Source organism: Pseudorasbora parva, chromosome 22 (assembly GCF_024679245.1).
Source record: "Pseudorasbora parva isolate DD20220531a chromosome 22, ASM2467924v1, whole genome shotgun sequence".
Lineage (NCBI taxonomy): Eukaryota > Metazoa > Chordata > Actinopteri > Cypriniformes > Gobionidae > Pseudorasbora > Pseudorasbora parva.
In genome coordinates, this window is record NC_090193.1 from 34751363 (window position 1) to 34774670 (window position 23308).

General features: G+C 36.7%; 2 protein-coding genes across 4 annotated transcripts; both read left to right on the top strand.

Moving 5' to 3' along the window:
* The first annotated feature begins 5072 nt into the window (after positions 1 to 5072).
* On the top strand, positions 5073 to 14113 carry hp1bp3 (heterochromatin protein 1, binding protein 3). Its single transcript, XM_067431561.1, has 12 exons — positions 5073 to 5199; positions 5924 to 6002; positions 6264 to 6498; positions 6634 to 6769; positions 7624 to 7770; positions 7928 to 7969; positions 8106 to 8254; positions 9366 to 9456; positions 9535 to 9694; positions 9945 to 10056; positions 12626 to 12784; positions 12929 to 14113. The coding sequence occupies exons 2-12, from the start codon at positions 5933 to 5935 to the stop codon at positions 13278 to 13280; spliced, it is 1653 nt and encodes a 550-aa protein (XP_067287662.1). The 5' UTR covers positions 5073 to 5199; positions 5924 to 5932; the 3' UTR covers positions 13281 to 14113.
* A 766-nt stretch (positions 14114 to 14879) lies between these two features.
* Positions 14880 to 22965, top strand: sh2d5 (SH2 domain containing 5). 3 transcript variants are annotated; one of them, XM_067431378.1, is made up of 10 exons: positions 14880 to 15011; positions 15473 to 15563; positions 15685 to 15765; positions 16848 to 16922; positions 17003 to 17149; positions 17253 to 17453; positions 19061 to 19241; positions 20753 to 20858; positions 21948 to 22104; positions 22211 to 22965. In XM_067431378.1, the coding sequence occupies exons 2-10, from the start codon at positions 15513 to 15515 to the stop codon at positions 22397 to 22399; spliced, it is 1188 nt and encodes a 395-aa protein (XP_067287479.1). In that variant the 5' UTR covers positions 14880 to 15011; positions 15473 to 15512; the 3' UTR covers positions 22400 to 22965. The 3 variants fall into 3 exon arrangements, with proteins under 3 accessions (XP_067287479.1, XP_067287478.1, XP_067287480.1); XM_067431377.1 differs by having other exon boundaries at positions 14954 to 15084; XM_067431379.1 differs by lacking the exon at positions 14880 to 15011 and adding an exon at positions 15032 to 15084 and having other exon boundaries at positions 15476 to 15563.
* The last annotated feature ends 343 nt before the right edge of the window (positions 22966 to 23308 follow it).

Here is a 23308-nt window from a genome sequence, read left to right on the forward strand (position 1 = left end):
ACGCCACACGTTAACTTAAGGTGACTCACACTGTCCCTGTATGTTGTTTTGAATTAAATAAAATGCCTTTTAGCACAGTAATGATTATATAGATTAAAAAAAAAAAACATACAAACCTGAATTTCAGAGGAAATGCCCCAATTCTGCGACGCTGAGAAGAAGAAACTGCTCTGGTGACTGAGGAGAATTCAAATATCCGCACTCACTCAACCATTGAGCTGTCGTCACGTCAGAGGGTGGGGGAGGGGCGCATTGTTTTAATCGAGTAAATTTACTCAATTTCCTCAGTGTGTGTTAAATATTAATAATCTTGATTTTAATTAAGTAATATTTGTGGTTCTTGAAACAGATCGGTTTAATTCTCCATTCTCAAATATTTTGAAATAAATTTCACAAATGTATTAAGTATATTTAAAATAAAGAATTGGTTATTTGAATACTAAATTATTTTAGTGAAAAAAACTTAAATATAACTATACATTTTAGACAAAATTAACTGTTGGATTTTTAGTCAATTATTTTGGTATGTTTAACTAAAACCATCAAGTAAATGATATTGAGAGATTTTATTAAGTTAATAAAGTTAATTATTACTGTGATATTTACTAAGCCACTGAATTATTTTTTAGAGTGCACTTGCTTCCTGTGTCGTTCAGGATCGAGTACAAGATCTCTCTCCTTACCCACCAGTGCATCCATGGTGATGCTCCCTCCTATCTTAAGGAACTCCTCACCACACAAACAGCCACTCGTAACCTCCGCTCTGTTTCGCTGTATCGCCTCAAAACTCCCTCAGCCAATCTCCGTACTATGGGGGATCGGGCATTCTGCTCCAGGGGCGTAGCACCAAATTTTGGGCCCTGGGTACAAACCATCTTGCTGGGCCCCCGTACCATGTATGTGTATGTATAGAAAACGGACTTCCCTGCCTTGGGCCCTGGTTACTCAGTACCCTTTATCCCCCCAGTCCCACGCCCCTGTTCTGCTCTGCAGCCCCCAGTCTGTGGAACGGTCTCCCTGACCACCTGCGGACTCCACAGACTATAGATGCTTTTAAGCGTGGTCTTAAAACCCACCTTTTTAGCAGAGCTTTTAATTGACTTGTTACTTCTTTATTTTATTTTATTTTTCAGTTTTATTTGTTTTATTTTATTAATTTACTTATTTATTTATTATTGTTGATTGTTTTTTTAATTCTGTAGCACTTTGAGATTTTGTTTAATATAAAGTGCATTATAAATAAAATGTATTATTATTATTATATTCAAATTTGGTGCGTTGACGCTACACGCAAGAACCAATGAAGTTTGTGCGCTCTTCTTCAACCCCGCCTTCTTCTCCTTATATGGTTTCGAACTACTATTACGTTTTATAAGTAAAACATAAATGCACACCTCTTATATTGTTTAGTGTGAAATTAATGTTAGATTTTTTTATGTTATCTAACATAAAATGCATATTTCATGAAAATTGATCTAACAAATAGTTTATAAATATATACGTTTCTCAACTTTAAACCAACATTTGGTTTCAAACTATAGCCTCTTTAGTATAGAATTAATTTAGTGCTTAATTTGCAACAAGTTACTTATAACTGTTTTACTCTTTATTTTTTTGTTTGTTTGTTTGAATTTTTAAAATTGCAAACCTATAAATTAAATAAGATAACTATAAAATAAATCATTTAAAAATTGAGAATAAATAATAGTTTTGAAGGGTAAGCACCTCCTTTCCAACAACAAACTTGTAATATAAGGCATAGATTAAATATAAATTAAAAATCTTTTAATATATCATGGCGGCATCAAATTTAGATTATTCTCTTCTCCAATTTCTTCTCCAAAGAGCACCAGTATGAAATATTTTTTATTAATTATATTTGACTGTTAAGTACTTCCTTTGTTAAAAAGGATTTCATTTGAAAGGCTTTCAAGAGGAAAGTGTTAGAAACCTAATGAAGCTCACATTAATGTCATGGGGCTGTGCTGCTCCAGAAACAATGCTGTTGAAATGTCTATAGTTCAGGGTCCTTCTTCTTCCTTGAAAGCAACTGAAACAGATTCTACTTCGTCCAAGAATAACACATGCAGCGAGATATATATAAATGCTGCCAAAAGAGCATTACCTCTGATACAATTACATCTAATACAGCTCCACTTGTACCAATTTCTGTGGACTTTTGTCTCCAAGGCAACAGTGGGCTATCACTCTAAAAAAGATAAAGGGTTGTGTTGGCATGGTAACCACATAGTAATCTCACTGCTTTCATGGAACCTGGCACCAAACATAAATGCTGAGGAGAAGAAAAAACATGATTAATATAACATGCTGAGAGACCAGATGTGTTTAGAAAACCAATAGAAAAGTCATTTAGATGGAAAGGCTTCATATCTTGCACTTTTGCAGCAGCAGGTTTTGCACAGGTGGATGATTGTGGGACGCCACATGCTGGACTTTAAAAACACAGAGTGTGTGGGTGTTCAACACTGTGTGAAAACCCACCGGTTGTGTTCTGCACCGTCTTCTCTTGTGCACCAGGGAAAAAACATATGCCTAGATTTTGCATTAAAACTTATAAAAATGTAATTCGGCATTAGGCCTACTATAGGTACCGACAGTGATTGTGACGTGACATTTCAAGCAGTGTCCTGCAGTGTGACATGCTAAACCGGCGTTTCATGCATGGTGTTCGCATTTATGGACAGTTAATTAAACTCCATTTAGGGTTCATCATCATGTTGTCTCCAAACCACTAGAGGGCAGTGTCAGTAGACTGACTTCAATATTGTAATAGTAGCTTCTGTCTTGTCTTCCAAATATTTATTGCTTGATGACAGCCTTAATCCAAGATGGCTGACTGCTATAGCCATGTGCCAAATGCTCCAGGCATATCTGTGAAAAACTTTTATACAAGGAGGCCAGCAGTGGAGTCAGATTGCATAGTCTGATTTCTGTAACCTGCTAGTATATCTGTTCTATTTTTGCAAATATGCTTTGAATTGTCTAATGTTATAATAAAACAGACATATATCAACATAAACATCCATTTAAAATGACATATTCTGGCATTAAATGGCAAATTTACACATATACCGAGACAAATTTGCAAATTCAAGCACTCAGTAGAGAATACTAGAGAATATCCCAGAGGACAGTGCAAGTGACAGGGAGGGCAGTGATGAGGAGTGTGCCAGCAAAGCCCAGTCAGTTGCTAGGTTTGTCTGCCTGTAACTACCATTATAGTTCTTACAATATGTGTTTTATAGTTGTTATATTGTAATATTAATGTTTTTCATATCTGAGCTGATATACATAACATGACATAACAAACACAATATTCCATATTGTTATCTGTGGCTTTTTGTCCCATTTTACACCTTTTGTTGCATGGTGTCCACATATGTTAAATATATTTTAAATAAAAATGAACTTTGTAAAAATGAACATGGATTTCAATTTTAGTATCATATGAAAGTAATAAAAACAATCCTCAAAACAAATCTAGATAATGTTTTCCATTATTCATGCATGAAAAGGTTTTAAAGAGCAATTTTATTTGTTTATATGCAGGTCGTTTAAATGGCCTAAAATATAACAGAGACCTAGAACATATTTTGAATGAATCTGTCACACTGCAGGAATATTAGGCTAAATGAATAAAAATGCTGATTCAAAATAGCTGTCAGCTGCCACATTAATGTAGCATGATATTTACATTTGACTGCACTGATCTGCTTTATAGATTAAATTAACTAATTTAATATGTTATATCTTTACAATGGAACAGAATTAACACTGAACAATGACACTATTTTCTTTAAAGCGATAGTTCACTCAAAAATCAAAATTAGCCCATGATTTATACTCACACACAAGCCTACAATATTTTACTTTTGGACGAATTCAATCAGAGTTATATTAAAAAAATATCCTGGCTCTTCCAAGCCATAGCAGTGAATGGCGTTTTTAAGTCCATAAACGTGCATCTATCCATCATAAAAGTGCTCCACACGGCTCCGGGGGGTTAATAACGACCTTCTGAAGCGAAGCAATGCGTTTGTGTAAGAAAAATATCCATATTTAAAACTTTACAAACTTTTAATTAACCTAAATTTGATTTTTGGGTGAACTAAGAGCTGCTATAAAGCCAAAATGAATTCTTTGCATCATTGAATAATTTTTCTGTTATCAATATAAGGCTGCTTTGAAACAATATATATTGTAAAGAGCTAAATAATATCTTCCATTAAAAAAAGTTACAACGGTGTCACTGGGGCAATTACACATACTAATACTAAAATAACTATTAACATAAAATGTAGGCCTACTAAAGATGAGAAGCAAACTGTTGGGAATCACATTAACAAGTAAAGAGAGGATATACAAAGACAGACTGCTGGATAAAGCCAACATTATTGTGCATGATAAGAGGCATCCCTTACATTATGCTTTTGAACTATTGCCATCTGGACGACAGTATTGTGTTTCCAGGTGCGTGAAAAACAGGCCCAAACTGTCTTTTATTCCCCAAGCAATCAGATTTTTAAATCCATCTTCTAGTGTTGATGGATGGCCAGCTGGTCTGGTTATCTTAAATTATAAATTAGATTTATTTGTTTTACTTTGTATAGGCCTATGCCAATTGAGAAATGTTAAATGTCTGTGAGAGATTGTATTATGTCCCCAAAACATAGTCCTATTTTATATTAATTCTTTTTTATTATTGTATAACGTAGTAGCCTACTACATGTACTACGAAAAATAATATAAAAATTAAGTAATTTGAAACGTTTCATAAAAGTTACAGTCAAAGCATCAGATCATGTGGAAAATACTGCCATCTTGTGGTGAAATATAAATGTTTTATTCGCAAATAACAAAGAAGCCATACAGACAACCGACTTTTTATTCACTAGCTCGTTTTATATAGGCCTACATACATTTTTATATACATAAATATAAATATTAATTATATAGGCCTAAACAATACTCATTTTTGCCCAAGTACAAAAAAATAAAAATAAAGTAAGGTCATCTCGCTGCTTTAGCTCACAATGAACCTGGTACTGGCACGCGCACGCATGCGTCGACACGTACGTCCCTCTGCGTTGCGTACGCAGTCGGGGGGAGGGGCGCGTAAACAGAGAATTCCAAAAAGGAAGGGAGTGTTTCTTTCAACTGATAAACCAGTACATCAAGGTATGCATTAAAAAGCTCATTCTGAAATTCTACATTCTTACTGTACAAACTAATGTAAACGTGCTGCAGGCGCGAGTGTTTTATGTATTCTTTTGAATCTGCAGCCTCGTGCATTTACCATTTTCAGCTCAACGCAGCGCCATTACTGTAACAAGGCAAAATGGACAAAATGGCCATTTTCGATTATATTGTGTTTTACATGCAGTTTAGTTCCCGTGCATTGGTAGAAGGTGTGCAGGTGTAGCTTCATGCAGGTTATTCGCAACATATACAAATAAAGACTTTAAATGGAGCAAATAAACAATGGGAGTGTTGCTCCTTTCTTGTTAATTTGCTGTGCCTGCATGGCCAGCGCGTTCGTCTTTGCACGAGCTTCTCTTTGCTGAGCAGAGGTCATGGACGCACATCTCAGGTGTCCAAAACAGGGCATACAATTACTGTAATTTTGTAAATAAATCTTTGCAATTTCCACAATATAATGCATTACAACCTATTAAACTGTGCTACATGTTTTTGGATTCCCAGTTCAGATGCCTTATATATATATATATATATATATATATATATATATATATATATATATATATATATATATATATATATATATATATATATATATATATATATATATATATATATATATATACACACACACACACACACACACACACACACACACACACACACACACACACTTACTAATAAAGTCTTTATTTATTGGCAGGTAAAAATCATGCCCATTCGCCGATCAGCTGCTGCCCCACCCAAAGAGGAAGCAGCCCCTGCAAATGCCCCTGAGGGAGGTACGTACTGCCCCTTGCATGGCACATCGGTCATTTTGAGGAGTAATGATAGACAGAACCACATAAGAAAAAATTTCGTCCACTAATAAAAAATACTGTTCGTACACAGATATTATACTAAAACAAGCTACTAGGCACTGAAAATCCTTCCCTCTTCAAACAAAGTTTACATATAACTTTAAACAAGTTTATAAAATAATGCACAAGTGGTATGGCTTTTTAAAGCATCCTTGATTGAACAATGTGTTTCACATCCCTCAGATGCTCCTGCCGAAGGGTCTTCACCTGTAGATGAGAAGGAGAAAGATTCTGCACCCACTGAATCACCCACAGAGGACAAGAAAGCAGGAGGTGATGGGGAGGAGGCGACCGCTGATGGGGAGGAAGAGGCCAAAGAAGAAGGAGAGACGCCTGATGAGGGAGAGAAAACTGAAGAAGCAGCCGCTGAGCAAGGAAAGAGCAAGAAGAAAAAAGTCAAGGATGTTGTAGCTAAAATGTAAGTCTGGCTAATCTGATCACTAAACTCTAAACCAAATGTATAATTTAAGCATTAGATTATTTCCACTCTTTTTTGTTCCAAATAAAAGTGGCTTATTAAGCATGTTATGTACCTGTTTGTTTAATGTTACAGTGACAAGGAAGGAGATGACAAGGGGAAAAAGGTGAAAAAGAAGATTCCTGCTTGGGCGACCATTTCTGCCAACAAACTGGCTTCAGCCTCTCTTTCCCAGCCCAAAGTTGAAGAAATCCTCATAGAAGCAATTGAGGTCTGGTTCAGAATTTAACTAAATCTATTCCATTACCTTTTAGAGACTCATTTGACACTTTAAAGTATGTTTTTTACCTACAATTATTTTTAGAATTACTGGATATTTTAAACATTTTAGTGCTGCACTGATGTAAGTTCGCATCACCCTGGTTTCCTCAAATCTAAGCCAATAGGATTTTTCCAGTGGCTTTTAGATTATTGCAGAAAATAAACTCTGAGACCAACAAAAGTTTAGGATTCTTGCATGTTGTGTTCATGATTATCTTCACAAATGAACACAACTTATATGAATTTTGAAGCCTAAATACATTCGCCAGAAGTAAAAAGCTAAAGTTAGGCTATAAATAAATGATACTGCTGTTGCATGTCTTCAATGTCACCACCAAGCTTCTAAATCTTTCTTTGAAAGAGCGCGATTATAAACGCAATGAGTATTACTCACCCTCATGTCGTTCCAAACTCGTAAGACTTTGGTTCATCTTCAGAACACATCTTTTCATCTTTTTGATGACGTCTGAGAGCTTTTCCTCCATTGACAGCTATGCAACTGCCACTTTGACACTTCAAAAAGTTCATAAAGAGATCGTAAAACTAATCCATATGAATTGAGCGGTTTAGTCCAAATTTTCTGAAGAGACTCGAACGCTTTACATGATGAACAGATTGAATTTAGGCTTAATGTATTTATTTTGGTTTAATATTATGAGGGCACAGTTCAAAAGTTTGAAAATGCTGAATTGTTTATAATTTGGGTTTAGGACTCAATCCTGCAGCACTATATTCTTTGGAAAGCTAACACAATCACAGGTCTAAAAATTGTCTCATATGTGCATCTGTACAATCTACCCACAGAGCTGCAAAGAGCGGAGTGGTGCCTCTTCCATTACTATTATGAAATATGTCATGAAGAAGTATCCGTCTGTAGAAATGGACAAAAAGACCAAAAACCTCTACAAGAGGGCCCTGAAGCGAATGGTTGAGAAGGGCACTGTCAAACAGGTGATTTGCAATTTAATACATTATTTCTTTATATATATAGATATATACATATATTATAGATATTTATACACACATATACATATATTATACATATTTATACACATATATACATGCAGTAAAGCAAAAGCCATCCTTGTCTTGTCGTCTTTATCCACAGCTGAAGGGCAAAGGCTTCTCTGGAAGTTTCGCCATTGGGAAGGTATCAAAACTTAGTTTGTTTATTGTCTTTGCATTGATGTAAGCCTGTGTTAATTAAAATAAAGTTGTTTGTGTTTGTTTTTTGATGACTGGGTCATAATTATTTAATCTTATATTTTGTCAATGTGGTTATGTAGAAGTCAGCTGCGTCTGCAGGGACGAAGGAAACGCTGGGCGAGTCTCTGCCTCTGATCATCACCCGCCTCTGTGAACCCAAGGAGGCTTCCTACATTCTAATCAAGAAGTACCTGGAGCAATACTTCCCACAACTCAATGTGGAGAACAGGTCATTTTCTTAATCAACATCCTATAACTGCTCTACAGTTTGAAACTGAAACAGTCTACTTAAAGGGATTGTTCACCCAAAAATGAAAATGATCCCAAAATGTACTCCCTCTCAAGCCATCTTAGGCCTATATGACTTTCTTTTAATCAGAGTTATATAGCAATATCCTGGCTCTTTCAAGCTTCATAATGAGAGTGAGTAGAGCTCCAAGTTTTTTTAAGAGAGTTTTTGAAGCTCCAAAATAGCACATCCATTCATCACAAAAGTTACCCACTCCAGTGGGTTAATAAAGGCCTTCTGAAGCGAACCAGTGGGTTTTTGTAAGAAAAATATCCATATTTATTACTTTATAAAGTATGATTACAGGCTTACGAACTTCAGTTACATGACGCCAGTCATTTATAGTTTATAAAGTTTTATTTTTCTTACAAAAACGCATCGCTTCGCTTGAGAAGGCCTTTATTAACCCATTGGAGTGGGTTACTTTTATGATAAATGGATGTGCTTTTTTGGGCTTCCAAATCTAAGGTACCATTCACTTCCATTATAAAGCTTAGAAGAGCCTGGATGTTTTTTAATAAAACTTTGGTTCTGTGTGGCTCAAAGAAGAATGTCATATACACCTTGGATAGCTTGAGGGTGAGTAAATCATGGGATCACCATTAACATTGGGAATTAAATATTAGCGTTCAGAATTTTGTGGTTTTCTAGAGTCTCTTCTGCTCATCAAGGCTGCCTTTATTTGATCAAAAATACATTACAAAAGTTACATTGTGAAATATTACAATTTAAAGCAACTGTTTTCTATTTGTTTGATTTTAAAATGTAATTTATTCCTACTCAAGAAACATTAATATTTATGTGCTGCTTAGTATTTTTGTGGAAACTGATAAAGAGAATTTCTGGATTCTTTGATAAATAAAAAGTTCAAAACAACAGTATTTGTTAAAAATTGAGTAATTGTATGCATTACTTCTGAATAAGTGTTATTCCATACTTGCAGAACTGTACATAGTATACATACCATTAGGAGTTAATTACAGGTTGAATATGTGCATGTTCATTTTGCCTGAAGAATTGTTAATGACGGGTTGTTGTGTAAATCTTTAAGGCCTGACGTGTTGAAGAACTGCCTGCAGAGATCTGTGGAAAAGGGCTTCTTGGAGCAGATCACTGGAAAGGGAGCCTCTGGAACATTCCAGGTTAGTTACCCTTCTGAATCGCTCAACAATCTGAATCTGCAAGCAGGTTTAATGAGAATCTGCATTTGTGTTCGACAGTTGAAGAAAGCTGGGAATAAGGTTCTCATGGGTGGCGGACTTCTGGAAGATGCTGTAGTGGCCGCCATCACAGCCATGAATGAGCCCAAGACCTGCAGCATCACCATACTGCGCAAATTCCTGATGGAGAAACAGGACCAGAAGAACGTCTCTTTAGTTGGTACGGTACACTGACTCCTCACTTATCGCAGCCTAGGGCATGTTTACTCTCCGAGGACTGAATTTAGTTTGCTTTTGTTTTGGGGTTGCTTCTAATTGTTATTCTCAAGTGAGTTGTTAACAAGAACGCTGGTAGAGAAATAGGTCTCTTGATCAGGTTATATTTACTGCCACCCTTCATATATCTCTGTATTTGCTGTAACTTAACGTGTTAGGCAGATTTTTTCAAGAGTATTCCTTCTGATTACCAGTGCCAAACCTGAAGAGAACTTTGCAGAAGTGTAAAATGATGGGATGGATGGAGCAGATTTCTGGTCATGGACTCAGTGGGTCGTACCAACTAAGCTATCCATTTTATCCAAGGTAAGTTCAGCTCACCGTAAGCCAGTGTTGTTATTGTTAACTAAAACTATTTAACAATTTAATTTATTGAAGGAAAAAAAAGCTGAAATGAAAAAAAAGGTTTTTTTTTAACTTGCACTAAATCAATAATGTTTTCTTGGTAACTAGCTAAAATAAAAGGGCTAAAAATATTAAAACTAAAGTAAAAATAAATTCAAATAAACTAATACAAATGTCAAAAAAATCATAAAATTACTAAAACTGAAAAAAAAAAAACCTAGAAAAAATATGAATTAAATGCTATAATAGTATTTAAATATACTACATTTATACTAAAATTTGCTTTTGGGCATTTTACACCTGAAATCCGTAATGTAGGTGCATTTGAAAGGGTTAGTTAAAAAAATCAATCAATCCTCAATCCATCATAAAACTAATCCATATAGCTCCGGGGGGTTAATAAAGGCCTTCTGAAGTTAAGCAATGCATTTTTGTAATAAAAAACTTTATAAACTATAATCACTGCCGTCCGGCGATAGCTGTACATGAGTCTAGTTCCGGCGGAAGGGTGACCTCTGATCTGACGTAGGAGTAGCGTGAGCTTAGATGAGAGTAGACATCTCTCACAGTTCACCTAAAAGTTTATTTAAAGGGTTACTTCGGCGATTAGCATATGGCTTTGTATCAGTAGAAACCCTGGAGTATATTCAAATGTTTGTGCTTCCCCCACTCATATCCCCCTGAGATTTATGCAATTTATTTCTGGAAAAAAAATCCTCCAACGACAAAAATTGGTGATATTTGTGTCATCAGAGGATTTTTTGGCCAGAGGCTAAAGACTACAGCCAGCAGAGGGAGCTGGCTCAGCTCACAGCACTCAGCTTGGGCAGCCGCGGGTATTCATGTAAACTAGGGCTGCACGTTTTCAAGTTTTTCATTAACCGTTAACCGAGGCCCTTAGCGGTTAATACTCGGTTAACCATAGTGTGCGTCAGGGTTATTTTTAGCTTATTAATTTGACGACCACCATCTTCGTAGTGAACGCGCCTATAGAGAGAAATGCACATCATGGATTACACAATCAGAGAGTAGCCTATTTCTTTTCGTTTTAAATTGTTACAAGACATTTCAAGTTTCTTAAGATCTATTTCATGTCTGCGAGGCGTACGCTGAGTTTCGTTAAATTAGGATGAGATGCGCTCCAGTTCACGAGCAATGCGAGTGGCCGCGAGGGCGCCTGCACGATTAGAGCATGTAACGTTAGTAAAATATGCAGCCGAGAATGATTCACAGCGTTTGACTCGCGCAGCTGATGAGCCTCTCCCGGCAGAGAGTTCAAGCATCTGTGGACTCGTCCCTTCAGCTCTGGCCATCTTGCTTTCAGTCCGCGATCAGCTTTTTTGTTTTCTTCATTACAGTTAAAGTAACGTCTGCTTTTCTCTAGTCATTCACAAGTTTCTCACTTCAAACTTTCTTTCTTCTGCTCCGTTATGCACAGCGCGCGCGGCTCGCGCTCTGCTTCTGCCCTAATGCGACTTATAGTCCAGTGCGATGTTTGTTATTTTCCTCTTCATGACGCATATTTTGACTGATGCGACTCATACTCTGGAGCAACTTATAGCCTGAAAAATGCGGTAAGCACTGCATTGCAATACTTGCATTTCGCCCCGTCACTCTCATTTTTAAAGTGCTCCCACGCTTTCTTTGCCCGCTTAGAAAGCTGCACTTCTTCTTGTGGATACTACCCTAACCCTATGGATACTACAAATGTCTGGCAGCGCTCTGGCGGTCTATAGTGGTGCAAACATATATTACAACTAAATTCAAGGCACGTCATTGACGCCACTTAACCGAGCAAAATGTTTCACTCGGTTACGCAATTTTTAACGGTTAATCGGTCAATCGGTTAACCATGGACACCCCTAATGTAAACAGAGCGATGGAGCAAAGTGAGTGTTTTAACTTTCTATGAAAGTTAACCTTCCAAAGGCATGAACTGCCGCGAGTGCGGACGCGTTTACATTTACATTTATGCATTTGGCAGATGCTTTTATCCAAAGCGACTTACATTGCATTCAAGGTACACATTTTACATTTTTGTCAATTCTTGCTTTCCCTGGGAATCGAACCCATGACCTTGACGTTGCTAGCGCCATGTTGCAACTCTTAAGTTCTTAACTCAAAGTTCTTAAAGGGATAATTGACCAAAAAAAAAAATCTGTAATCATTTACTCACTCTAATGCCATTCCAAACTTGAATTAATTTGTCTCCTGCAAAGTGTATAAGTTGTTTTTAGAAAACCATTTTGTATGGTCAAGAAAAACTGAAAAGAAAAGGTTTGTGTACAACAAAAGAAGAAAACTCATACATGTTTGGAACAACATGAGAAAACTACCCCTTCAACTCCTAGCAATTTAACCACAATATAAATTAGATAAACTTGCTGATTAGTTGCAAATCAATGTTTTTTAGGTCAGTGTTTTACAATTTTTGTCATAAAATAGGAGTTTTAAGGAATTGTACAAAATGAAAATTTAATATGATGTAACTACTTGAATTAACCAATTGTCTGTCACTCCTTCTCTTCAGCCCAGCGGTTCTGTTTCCAGAAATGATGGAAAAACTCAAACAGAAGGAGGGACAGAAGCTCAAACGCAAGAGAAGTGACGAGTCTGATGAAGAATCTGATGAGTCAGAGGACGAATCTGAAGAGGAAGAATCAGACGATGAGCCTCCACGAAGAAAGAGGTGAAGTACATCACAAATTGCACTTTTGCAATTGGTGGAAGATAAAATGGGCAAAAAAATCCCAAATCATAGACCAGAATATCAAAGAGACATTTAACATGGGCTGTTACTGCGAGGCTAAACATGATTTTAATTTGTTCGTAGGAACCAGCGTGCAAACCGCAAACCTGTGTCTAAAGCTCGTCAAAATAAGAGGGCTAAAACAGTCAGCCGAAAACCTCCTGCCGCAAAGAGATCAGTCGCTTCTGCCAAGAAAGCCCCTCCACCAGCTAAAAAACCCGCAGCTGCGAGCAAAGCAGCGTCTAAAAAGGCACCCGCGCCCGTTAAAGCCACACCAGTCAAGAAAGCCGCCCCGACCAGCAAACCTAAAACACCGATAGCCAAAAAGATGACAAGCAGGGGGTCCAAACGGCCATCACCCAAGGCAGCTAAGAAGGAGGAATCCGCTGTGAAGGCTAAACCTGCCGCCCGCAAGTCGCTCAGATCCCGAAAATGAGTCCCACGCTTGCCGACAGCTAAAAAGATCAACTGTAGCTCTGTAGACTGCAGTGATGGCTATTTTCTCTCTTATTTTTGTAGAAACCATGTTCTCCTAATCTTGGGGCCTCTGATGAATAAAGGACCTCTTCAAAGTTATTCTGCCACTCAAATACAGGCATTTTATGTTCAATATTCTTAAATTACAGGTAAAGATGTAGATTAGAAATGCTACTGTTTTTGTTGTTTGACGCCCATTCAGGTCACCATTATGAGAGTGTGAAGAAGCTGTTGCTTCAGTTGTGCTTCAACAAAAAAAATCAACTATTTAAAGTTCTTGTAGTCAATCTTTCTGTAGAGGCAAGCATTTCAGTTATTCAGTCGCCTTTTTCTCATCAGTGTTCAAGAAACCTCTCTTTGTAAGTTTTATTTCAATTTATTTTTTCATGTTTTGTGAATTTAGGTCTTTAGCTACTATTGTAATCAAAAAAAATGTTTTGTTGATGTTGGTTCCTTCGTGTAAGTCAAAGTACAGAACGATTATTGATGCCTAGTTGAACAGTCTACCTGAATGCAAAATTGGATTTATTAAGATGCATTAAAGAAACGTTGGCATCCATATCCATGACTGTCTTTTTGTTCTGTAAAGTATATGAAGGAGAATATAAGTTAAAGATTTTCCAAGCAGATGTTTAAAACATTCTACACACTATTAACCAGGTCATACTCTTGTGTGTTAGTTTACCAGGGGGGTTAGATGTAATTTTATGAGCATTGCTTACCTTACCCTGCATGCATGTAACTTATATACTTTTCTGTAGTCCTTAATAAAGTGACTATATTTGTACTTCATTATTTGGCCATTGTTTTGTTTGGGTGTTTTGATTTGGTACTCGGTGATAAACCAGTAATTTAGAGTTGTTTAAAGCGGTTGTAACCAAATGATTCAAGCTCTGAAACATGATTTGTGTCGTCATCAATGCAGCAAATTCTTCTCTTTGTTCTAACATGCAAACTACTTTAGAAGGTAAGGCATGCTTTAATTCAGTATGCTAAGAATTGAAATGTTTACATAAAACATCTCATGCCCTGACTTGTCTTAAAGTATCTCACAAACATCAAAGGTTTTAAATTTTTACAGACTCAAGAACCTAATTTTCTCCATAACTCATGATGACTTGTATTAAAAACATTAACTACATCACGCAGGCTCAACGTGTTTTGTTAGAAAATTACAATTATCTAGAAATGTTTTTTTGTTGAAATTTTAGAAATACAATTTAAAACATTTTTTGAGCATCTTTACCAGCTGATGTGTGAGGTGAGTTGATGAATGAATGTTTATGTGAATAAACGACTAAATTCAATCTGTTCGTCCTATAAGGCAATCGTGTCTCTTCTGAAAATTTGGACTAAATGGATTAGTTTTACAATATATTTCTGAATCTTTTGAAGCACCAAAGTTTGTAGAAATGGAGGGACAGAAGCTCTCAGATTTAATTCAAAATATATTTAATTGTGTTTCGAAGATGAACGAAAGTCTTTCAGGTTGGAACAACACATGAGAGTTAGTAATAATTAATGGCAGAATTTAAATTTTGTGGGGTGAACTATCACTTTAAGTGAATTAGTTTGATGAAGCATCCGGAGTTCCAGTCACCAATTAGCCGTTCGGTGTAGGCGGAGAACTGTCAATTCTTTCCCGATGGATCCAGTCTGGCGCTGAATAGGCGGGATTTAGAGGATTAAGGTGAGTCAGGATTGCGAAACCCCCGGCGGATAATCGACCCACCCTACCAGGTTCAGTCGTGTGGACAATGTTTGTGAGTTTGTATTTATTTTCTGTTTTTTTTCTTCCACTTTCTGGATCCTTATAACGTTACTAAATTATTCACGTTCTGGTAACATTGTTTTGATTTCTACTTTCTAGTAATTTCTAGTTTTCCGACATAACCATTTCTTTCGCTTTACGAGGAAACTTTTTGGTTGCGTCTCAAAGGCAAAGCATGCTTTCATTTTGCCCATTGGCACGTTTAGAGTCTGAAGGCTTTTACATTTGCATTACTGTATGTTTATTGTTGAGGAATGTGGGAGGTTTATTTTCAATACTTCTGCTGTGCCGTTATTCGCCTGGCTACTTTGGCAGACGTGTTGACCTGTTTTTTTCCTTTTTTTTAAAATTCTGTTTTCATTTTTTATTATTTTGAACAGTAGGCTAATAACGCAAACGACACCAAGCTCAGATTGCGCTATGGGTGAGACCGCTGGCTGCGAACATGGGATTGTTACAAGATCTGCTGAGGTGAAAATGTTTGAAATGCTGTAGGCTACGTCTGGTTTTGCAACTGAAATTGCGTCTGTGGTTTTATTGTATAGTGTCATGACTGCATCATGAACTCATAGTATTGTTACTGTTTGTCTAGTATATTGGCTCATTTCCTGTGGATGACAGTTGTTTGGATGATCAGATTCAGCAGCTGCACACTCAGCTGAAGTCTCTCAAGGTAATTTGTGTGCTGTGAAGTGAATCTCAAGAGTATGTTTGCTTTTAAAAAAATATATTTGCTTACTATGTAGAAGTTTAGACACTTGACTGAATTGGTTTTTAATGCTCCTTTTGATCTAAATACAAACATGCGATTGAAATTAATTTGGTAGATAAACATAAATTTTGCACATACACCCATGGGTATTTCATCATTATTTTTCTGGCAATTAATTTTTTTATTTTTTTAAGAACATTAATACAACAGTACATCCAGTCAATTTGTAGATTGTAAATTGTAGTCTGTTGCTGATTTCAAATTACATGATACAAAATGTAGTTGGTACCGTAATTTAATCAGACTACTTTTAGATTACTTTTGATATATTTTTATTGATGTATTAAACAAGATAATCTTGTACCATATTGATGTGAAAATACAAAGAGTCAAATTACAAAAATATATTCAGTTGAAGTGCATTAAATATTACATTGTCAGGGTTTTTCAAACTGGGGTTTGTGAATTTAATAAAACAAACTATTAATTAAATCATAAAAATGTAACATTAAAGTTATAATAAAAACTATTGAAATAACTCTTATTAAAAAATAGGAAAAATTGTATATTTACCTGTATTTCTTGACCATTATCTGACTGTCATCAGAGAATCGTTATCTATTATTATTATTATTATTATTATTATTATTAGCTTTTATCATTTACCTATTTATTTATTTTTACCTTCATCTCAGAGGGTACTTCAAGTAATAGAAGTCAAAGAGGTTCAGTTTTGGGGAATCCCTGCATTGCCTGTAAATATTTTTTAGCCTTAGTTAGAAATATCATGAGAATTTAAATGCTGTTTTGTAAATATTTTTCCACAGAGCTTTGTTGAAAACGGATAATTGATGAAATATGAAGAAATTTTGGCCATAAGGGTTGTCATATTTTTAGTCTGTTCCTTTTAGTGAATCAATCGAGTGTAATTGCTAAAATCAATTTTAATTGTTTTAATTTTAATTTTTTCAATTATTGCACAATGTGAAAATTATATATTTTGTCTGGTTATGAAGTTTATTTATGGACATCTGTATTTGCAGAAATGCAAGAGCAGGCGAACGGTCTCATTGAGATTCTCTGTCAAAGGAGTCAAAGTTTATGATGAAGATGAAAAGGTGAGATGATCATCTTGGGATTTCTGATGTTTCTCTTTGTGTATGTCAGATGATTTAACTCTTAGGTGTTATCTCATCAGACGCTCCTCATGGCTCATGCCATGTGTCGAGTCTCCCTCTCCACCGCCCGTCTGTCTGATGCCCAGTTTGCCTTTGTCTCCCATAACCCTGGAAATTCTGATGCCCAGCTCTATTGCCACCTCTTCAGAGCCAGACATGCCCGAGCTGTAAGCCTCAACACGACAAAGCATCATATTTCATGCTTAAACTGTAACATTGCACAATAAAGAAAGTTGGGGAAAACTGCAATTTTTTTCCCCTCAAATAAAGGCCCAGTTCCTGAACCTGCTGCTTTGCCGCTGTTTTCAACTGTATTTTCTGGAGAAGCACCCAGAGGAATTTCAGGACGAGTGTTCAGGGAAGAAACCAACTCGAGCGCCATCGCTGCTTAATCAAGGATTCCCTCTCAGTGTCAGCGCCTTGGTGTCTTTCCGCAGGGCCCCAACTCAAGGCCTGCTACCAGGGGCAAAGGTTTGTTCTCACCATATCTAGAATATATTGCTTTTTGAAGATTATTATAGCCTTGATTTAACTTTCAAATGAAATGTATGCAAATGGAATAGATACTGTTTGATACTGAATGATGCCCAAAAAGATATCGCTGAGTATTTTCGTGATTTGTTTCGGGCCTCTTATAAAAATGTTAAAACAATTAAATCAGAATTCAGGGAAATCCTTGCTGCCCTATTAGTTTTTTTTTTACCAAAGAAAATGTATTTGTCCCCCAATTTTTTTTTTTTACAGAATCATAAATGTGCAGCATGTAGTTGTCGCATTGGCAATCTTAGCTGTAAGCTTGTCTAAATCTTAATTGTATAATTATATATATATATACATGCATAAATATGGGCTCCTAATTTATTTATTTAATTAGCATTTTATATAAATCAAATCAGATGTGCTACCTTGTTACAACACTGATGACGATGAGAATCGAAAACATTTTGTCTTTGCATTTGGCCTCTAAATCAAGTGTTTTTTGTAAGAAATCTTTTTTTTATTTTATTATTATTGATAGCATTATTGATGGTCTATGGAGCTTAAGGGTGTGTTCACATTTGAAGTTTTGTTTGCTTGATTTATTTGGTTACAAAAAAACATTTAGTCCTGGTCCACTTAGTGTTCAGAACTTCAGATTGGTATTTTAAAACCGAACCTAAAGCCATAGGGATATTTTCATATCCTGATTGATCATTGCCGAACATTCAAACAATGCTGTGTGCTGGATGAAATGCACTTGTTGTATGTGTGTAGCCTACATATGCTGGTATTTTGAGCAGCTGAAAACTTGTAAAAAGCTTATAAAATATGTGAAGGAGTCAAAATAGTTGCAGGAATCCCTCTATCACGCAAACAAAGATCTGTGGGTCTGATGCCTGTACCGAACTCTGATTAGGCAGCATCAAAACAAAAAAGGGTCTTTTTAGGGTATCGTCTTCCAGTTTTTGGTTTGTTTACATGTCTTTGGTCTGTGTTGCATTCATATTTAAGTTGAACCGCACCAGAGTTAGTTTGGAAGCGGATTGAGTCCCATTTTTATTTTTTTTATTTTTCAGTGATCTCGGTCCGCTCATTTGGTGCACACCAGGTTTGGATGGCAGCTCTCATTCAAATGAACCGCACTAACAACAGAGTTGCTTTTTAATCAACCCAAGTGTCAACACCATTAGTTGTCAATAACCCTCAATATTCTTTAAAACTGCCTAATTCCAACACTGTCAGAAAAAAGGTACAGCGCTGTCACTGGGGCTGTACCCCAAGGTACAAAAGCAAAAAGGTGCAAAGTTGTACCTTTTTTTTTCTTTTGTACTTTAGGTCAGTGGTTCTCAAACCTTTCTTGGGGACCCCCAACCAGTGCACATTTTGCATCTCTCCCTTATCTAACACGCCTGATTCATCTCAAAAGCTCATTAGTAGAAACTGGTCTGATGAGGGAGACTTACAAAATGTGCAGTGGTGAGGGACCAGTTTGAGAACCACTGCCTTAGTGGCAGTGCTGTACTTTTTTTTTCTCTCTGAGAGTGAATCATTGAAATGGTTATGCTCTGCAAAGTGTTCATGTTGTTTTCCCTGAACAGGTGTTCTCAGAACCAAGCACTGAGAAAGTAAGCAGTCCTGAAGAGGGTCCCACTTCCTCTCCGACTTTAGTTCGCAAAATGGCGATCCGGACCAAAGAGCTGCGATCTGGAGCATATCGCTCTTTTACATGTACTCCCCTCAAACAGCGCCACCTGCAGGATAAACTGAGCGCTCCACAAGGTGGGATAAGTGTTCATAGGACACTTTCGAGAGTGAGGGAGTTTTTTAGGTAATGCAAACATCTAGTTAATGTGGCTGGCCTAATTAAAACACAATGGGTTAATTTATTATGCTGATCACTTATATTTGGATTTGGTGGTTGGTTAGTCAAAAAAGGTGTTGGGGATTTCCACGTTGTTTCTGCCAGTTGCCACAAAATAATCAGTGTGTATATCTATGAATATGTGTGTGTGTATATACACTGATCAGGCATAACATTACGACTGATGAAGTGAATAACACTGATTATCTCTTCATCATGGCACCTGTTAGTGTGTGGGATATATTAGGCAGCAAGTGAACATTTTGTCCTGAAAGTTAATTCATTAGAAGCAGAAAAGATGGGCAAGCGTAAGGATTTGAGCGATTTTGACAAGGGACAATTTGTGATGGCTAGACAACTGGATCAGAGCAGCTCCAAACCTGGAGCTTTTGTGGGGTGTTCCTGCCCGGTCTGTAGTGGTCAGTATCTGTCAAAAGTGGTCCAAGGAAGGAACCGTGTTGAACCGGCGACGGGGTCATGGGTGGCCAAGGCTCATTGATGCACATAGGAAGTGAAGGCTGAACCATGTGGTTCAATCAAACAGATGAGCTATTGTAATGTAAAGCTACTGCTCAAATTGTTAATGCTGATTCTAATGTAAAGGTGTCAGAATACACAGTGCATCACAGTTTGTTGGTTATGGGGCTACATAGCCGCAGATCAGTCAGGGTGCCCATGCTGACCCCTATCCAGCACTGAAAGTGCCAACATTGAGCAACTGCACCACGGAGCAATGAAAGAAGGTGGCCTGTTCTGATGTATCACGCTTTCTCTTACATCACATCGATGGTCGGTTGCGTCACTTACCTGGGAACACATGGCACCAGGATGTACTATGGGCATTGTGATATCCATGGAGGCCCCACCTTGCAAATTACAGGACATAAAGGGTCTGTTGCTAATATCTTGGTGCCAGAAACCACAGCACACCTTCAGGGGACTAATGGAGTCCATGCCTCAATTGGTCAGGGCTGTTTTGGCAGCAAAAGGGACTAACACAATATTAGGAAGGTGGTCATAAGGTTATGCCTGATCTCTATCTCTCTTTCTCTCTCCCTCTCCTATCATCTATATATAAAATATACACTTTATACACTAAATATAGTAACTTGCAATTTTATGTTTTAAACTCAAATGGCGATAGAGGCAATGGATCTGTACAGCAGCTTAAAGATAAAAAAATAATACAAATATTTTTATATAAAGTATTTAAAAAAAATATATATATAAAGTCAGTACAATGTGTTCTACTCCAAAATATTTTTAGAATTATTTTCTAAAAGAAGACTGAACTTGTGTTCAGTCCAAACTAGGATTGCAGCAATGTTTTAGTTTGCCAAAGAAAACAAACACTGACATACCATTTATGAAATCAATGAGAACTTGATTCCTGTGGGAATCTGAAGAATTTTGTCTTTTTGTGAAACAGAAAAGGAACCGGCCAGTGCAAACGCATCCAAGTCTCGAGCTCCCAGTTTGGCCGAGACAGAAGAAGCTCTGGCTCACGCTGTGTGGTGCTGGGCTGGCGTGTCTAGGTCAGTATTGGGGCATAATGGCACTGCTGTTCATCTGTCTGGTAAACATAGAGATAGTTTAGTTTAATTTACCCACACCCAAGTTGTTCCAAACTTGTATGTGGTCCATCATCTGTTTGGTTACACACATGTTCAGCAGAAAAAAATCTATATAGGTTTGGGACATGCTTGACGGTGCTTTAAGCAGTATCTTAATATTAACTATGCCATGTTTCTCCTCCAGAAATGCATAATTCTATTTTGAATACATTTGTCAATATTTTGTCATATTTAGGCTAAACTTTAATCAGCTGATCTTAATTGCAAATTTTCTACTCTGATTTTGGGGTGATATGCCTTCATATAAAAACATCTGGGCAAATAAGCAAAGTAGTACATCAATACCTGGTTTCACAGACAATGCTTAAAGGGTTATTTCACCCAAAAATGAAATTTATGTCATTAATGACTCACCAATGTCACGTGATTTCAGCAGTTTGACGCGATCCGAACTACTGAAATCACGTGACATTGGCGAATCACTGATTCATGAACCGTTTGAATCGTTTTGGAGGAACACGGAAGAGAAGACGATGCTGAATAAAGTCGTAGTTTTTGTGATTTTTGGACCAAAATTTATTTTCAATGCTTTGAGATTCTAATGAACCAACTGATGTCTCATATGGACTGCTTTGATGTTTTTATTCCCTTTCTGGAAATGGACAGTATAGTGTGCATAGACTGCATATGCTCTGGGACTAAAATATATTGTGTGGAACGACATTAGGGTGAGTCATTAATGACATAAATTTCATTTTTGGGTGAACTAATCCCAGACAAAAATGCATGTTTGAGCTGTTTTAAAAGAAAGCAACTTGCACTGACATATCTTAAATTATGCCTCTGCCATTGCTTTGTCTCAAGATGCACACCAGTAATTTCTAAGGCATGTTTATAAAAGCTACTTAAATGTCCTAATTTAACTAAGGCCTAATCCTGTCTTAAACCCTGTCTTCGAAACCAGGCCCAAAGGAATTATTTTCCATTGCTTTTAATCTGGTATGTTTATTGTTCAGTAGTTAAGTCTTGAGTATTTGGTTTCCATTACAGCGACTGTAGTTCCTCACTCCTGGCAGATGATGTCTTGGGTTCTTTTCTCCTGTGTCCCCATCCCAAAAAACCCAACCGTGGGTCTCTTATAGTCCGCTTTCCGTCGGGACTGGTAACTCATTCTATTAAGAATTCCAAGGGGAAATTCCGCCTTGAGGTGAGCAGAGATTAACCCTTTTTCATTAGTGTTTTTGTTTGCCGTCATCTACTCTATAACTAGTGTCAGAAGTAAATTGTAGCAAATGTTTCCTCTTCATTTTCAGAAGTGCCACAGTGACTTTGAAAGCCTTGCCGCTTTGATCGAGCACTACACAGAGTTCAATGAGGAGCTGGAATGTTCTCTGAGCTGTGCCCGTGTCAACCACAGTTACGATTGGGAAGAGATGGTCAATAAGAGTTCACGTTCACTGCTGGACAAGAAAGGCACATTGAAAAACCAAAGTTGGGTTTGAATCCTGTCTTTCATGCACTGGTTACTTTTTTTAAAATAATTGTTTTAAAAAATGTACACTACATATTTTACTTGGTTTTAAGCGTTTAGAGCTGCTGACATAACCAGGAACTTAAGTCACTGGCACATTTTTTTTGATATTTTGAATATATTTGTTTTTTGCCGGTTGGCAACACCTCAACACTCCTAAAGCACTCACTTTGTTGGTTTTTTTGGGGGGGTTTAATTTTCTTTTCTTGGGAAACGAGCACTTTTCATGTAAATGTCAGATTTGAATGTATACTCAGCTTTATCTACCATGTATTATCTTTTAAAATTGTCTTGTATGTGTTTATATTGCTTTTGCCCTGTTTTCACTCTATTGGTCATATATTATTACCAGTTTTAGAGAGAACTTTTTTTGTGATAACCTCAGACCTTAAAAATATTCACTACCCAGTACATTTTTATATATATATTTAACCTTTTGCACAATTCACCTCTTAAATACACTTTTTGTCTGTTAGTAACTTTTCATCAATGTAAATGAAGTGTCTTGCCTCTTTGCATAAACTGATTTTACAGTCATTTTGTCTCCTAAATGTTCATTAGTTGACTAATGAAGAACTAGTGGAATACTTATCCAGAGAGGAGTTGTCACAAAATGATATACGAGTAGATCATTGTGAGAAAATTGTTTATATAAATCTGAAACCAATTATTGTAAGTACCGGTCAAAAGTTTAGAAACTTTTTAATCAGCATTAGATTGATATGAGGGATCACGTGACGCTGAAGACTAGCGTAATGGCTGATGACAATTCAGCGTTGCATCACAGAAATACAATATTTTAAAGGATATTCAAATAGAAAACCATTATGAATTGTAATATTTCACAATATTCGTTTTTTCTGTATGTTTGATTATATAA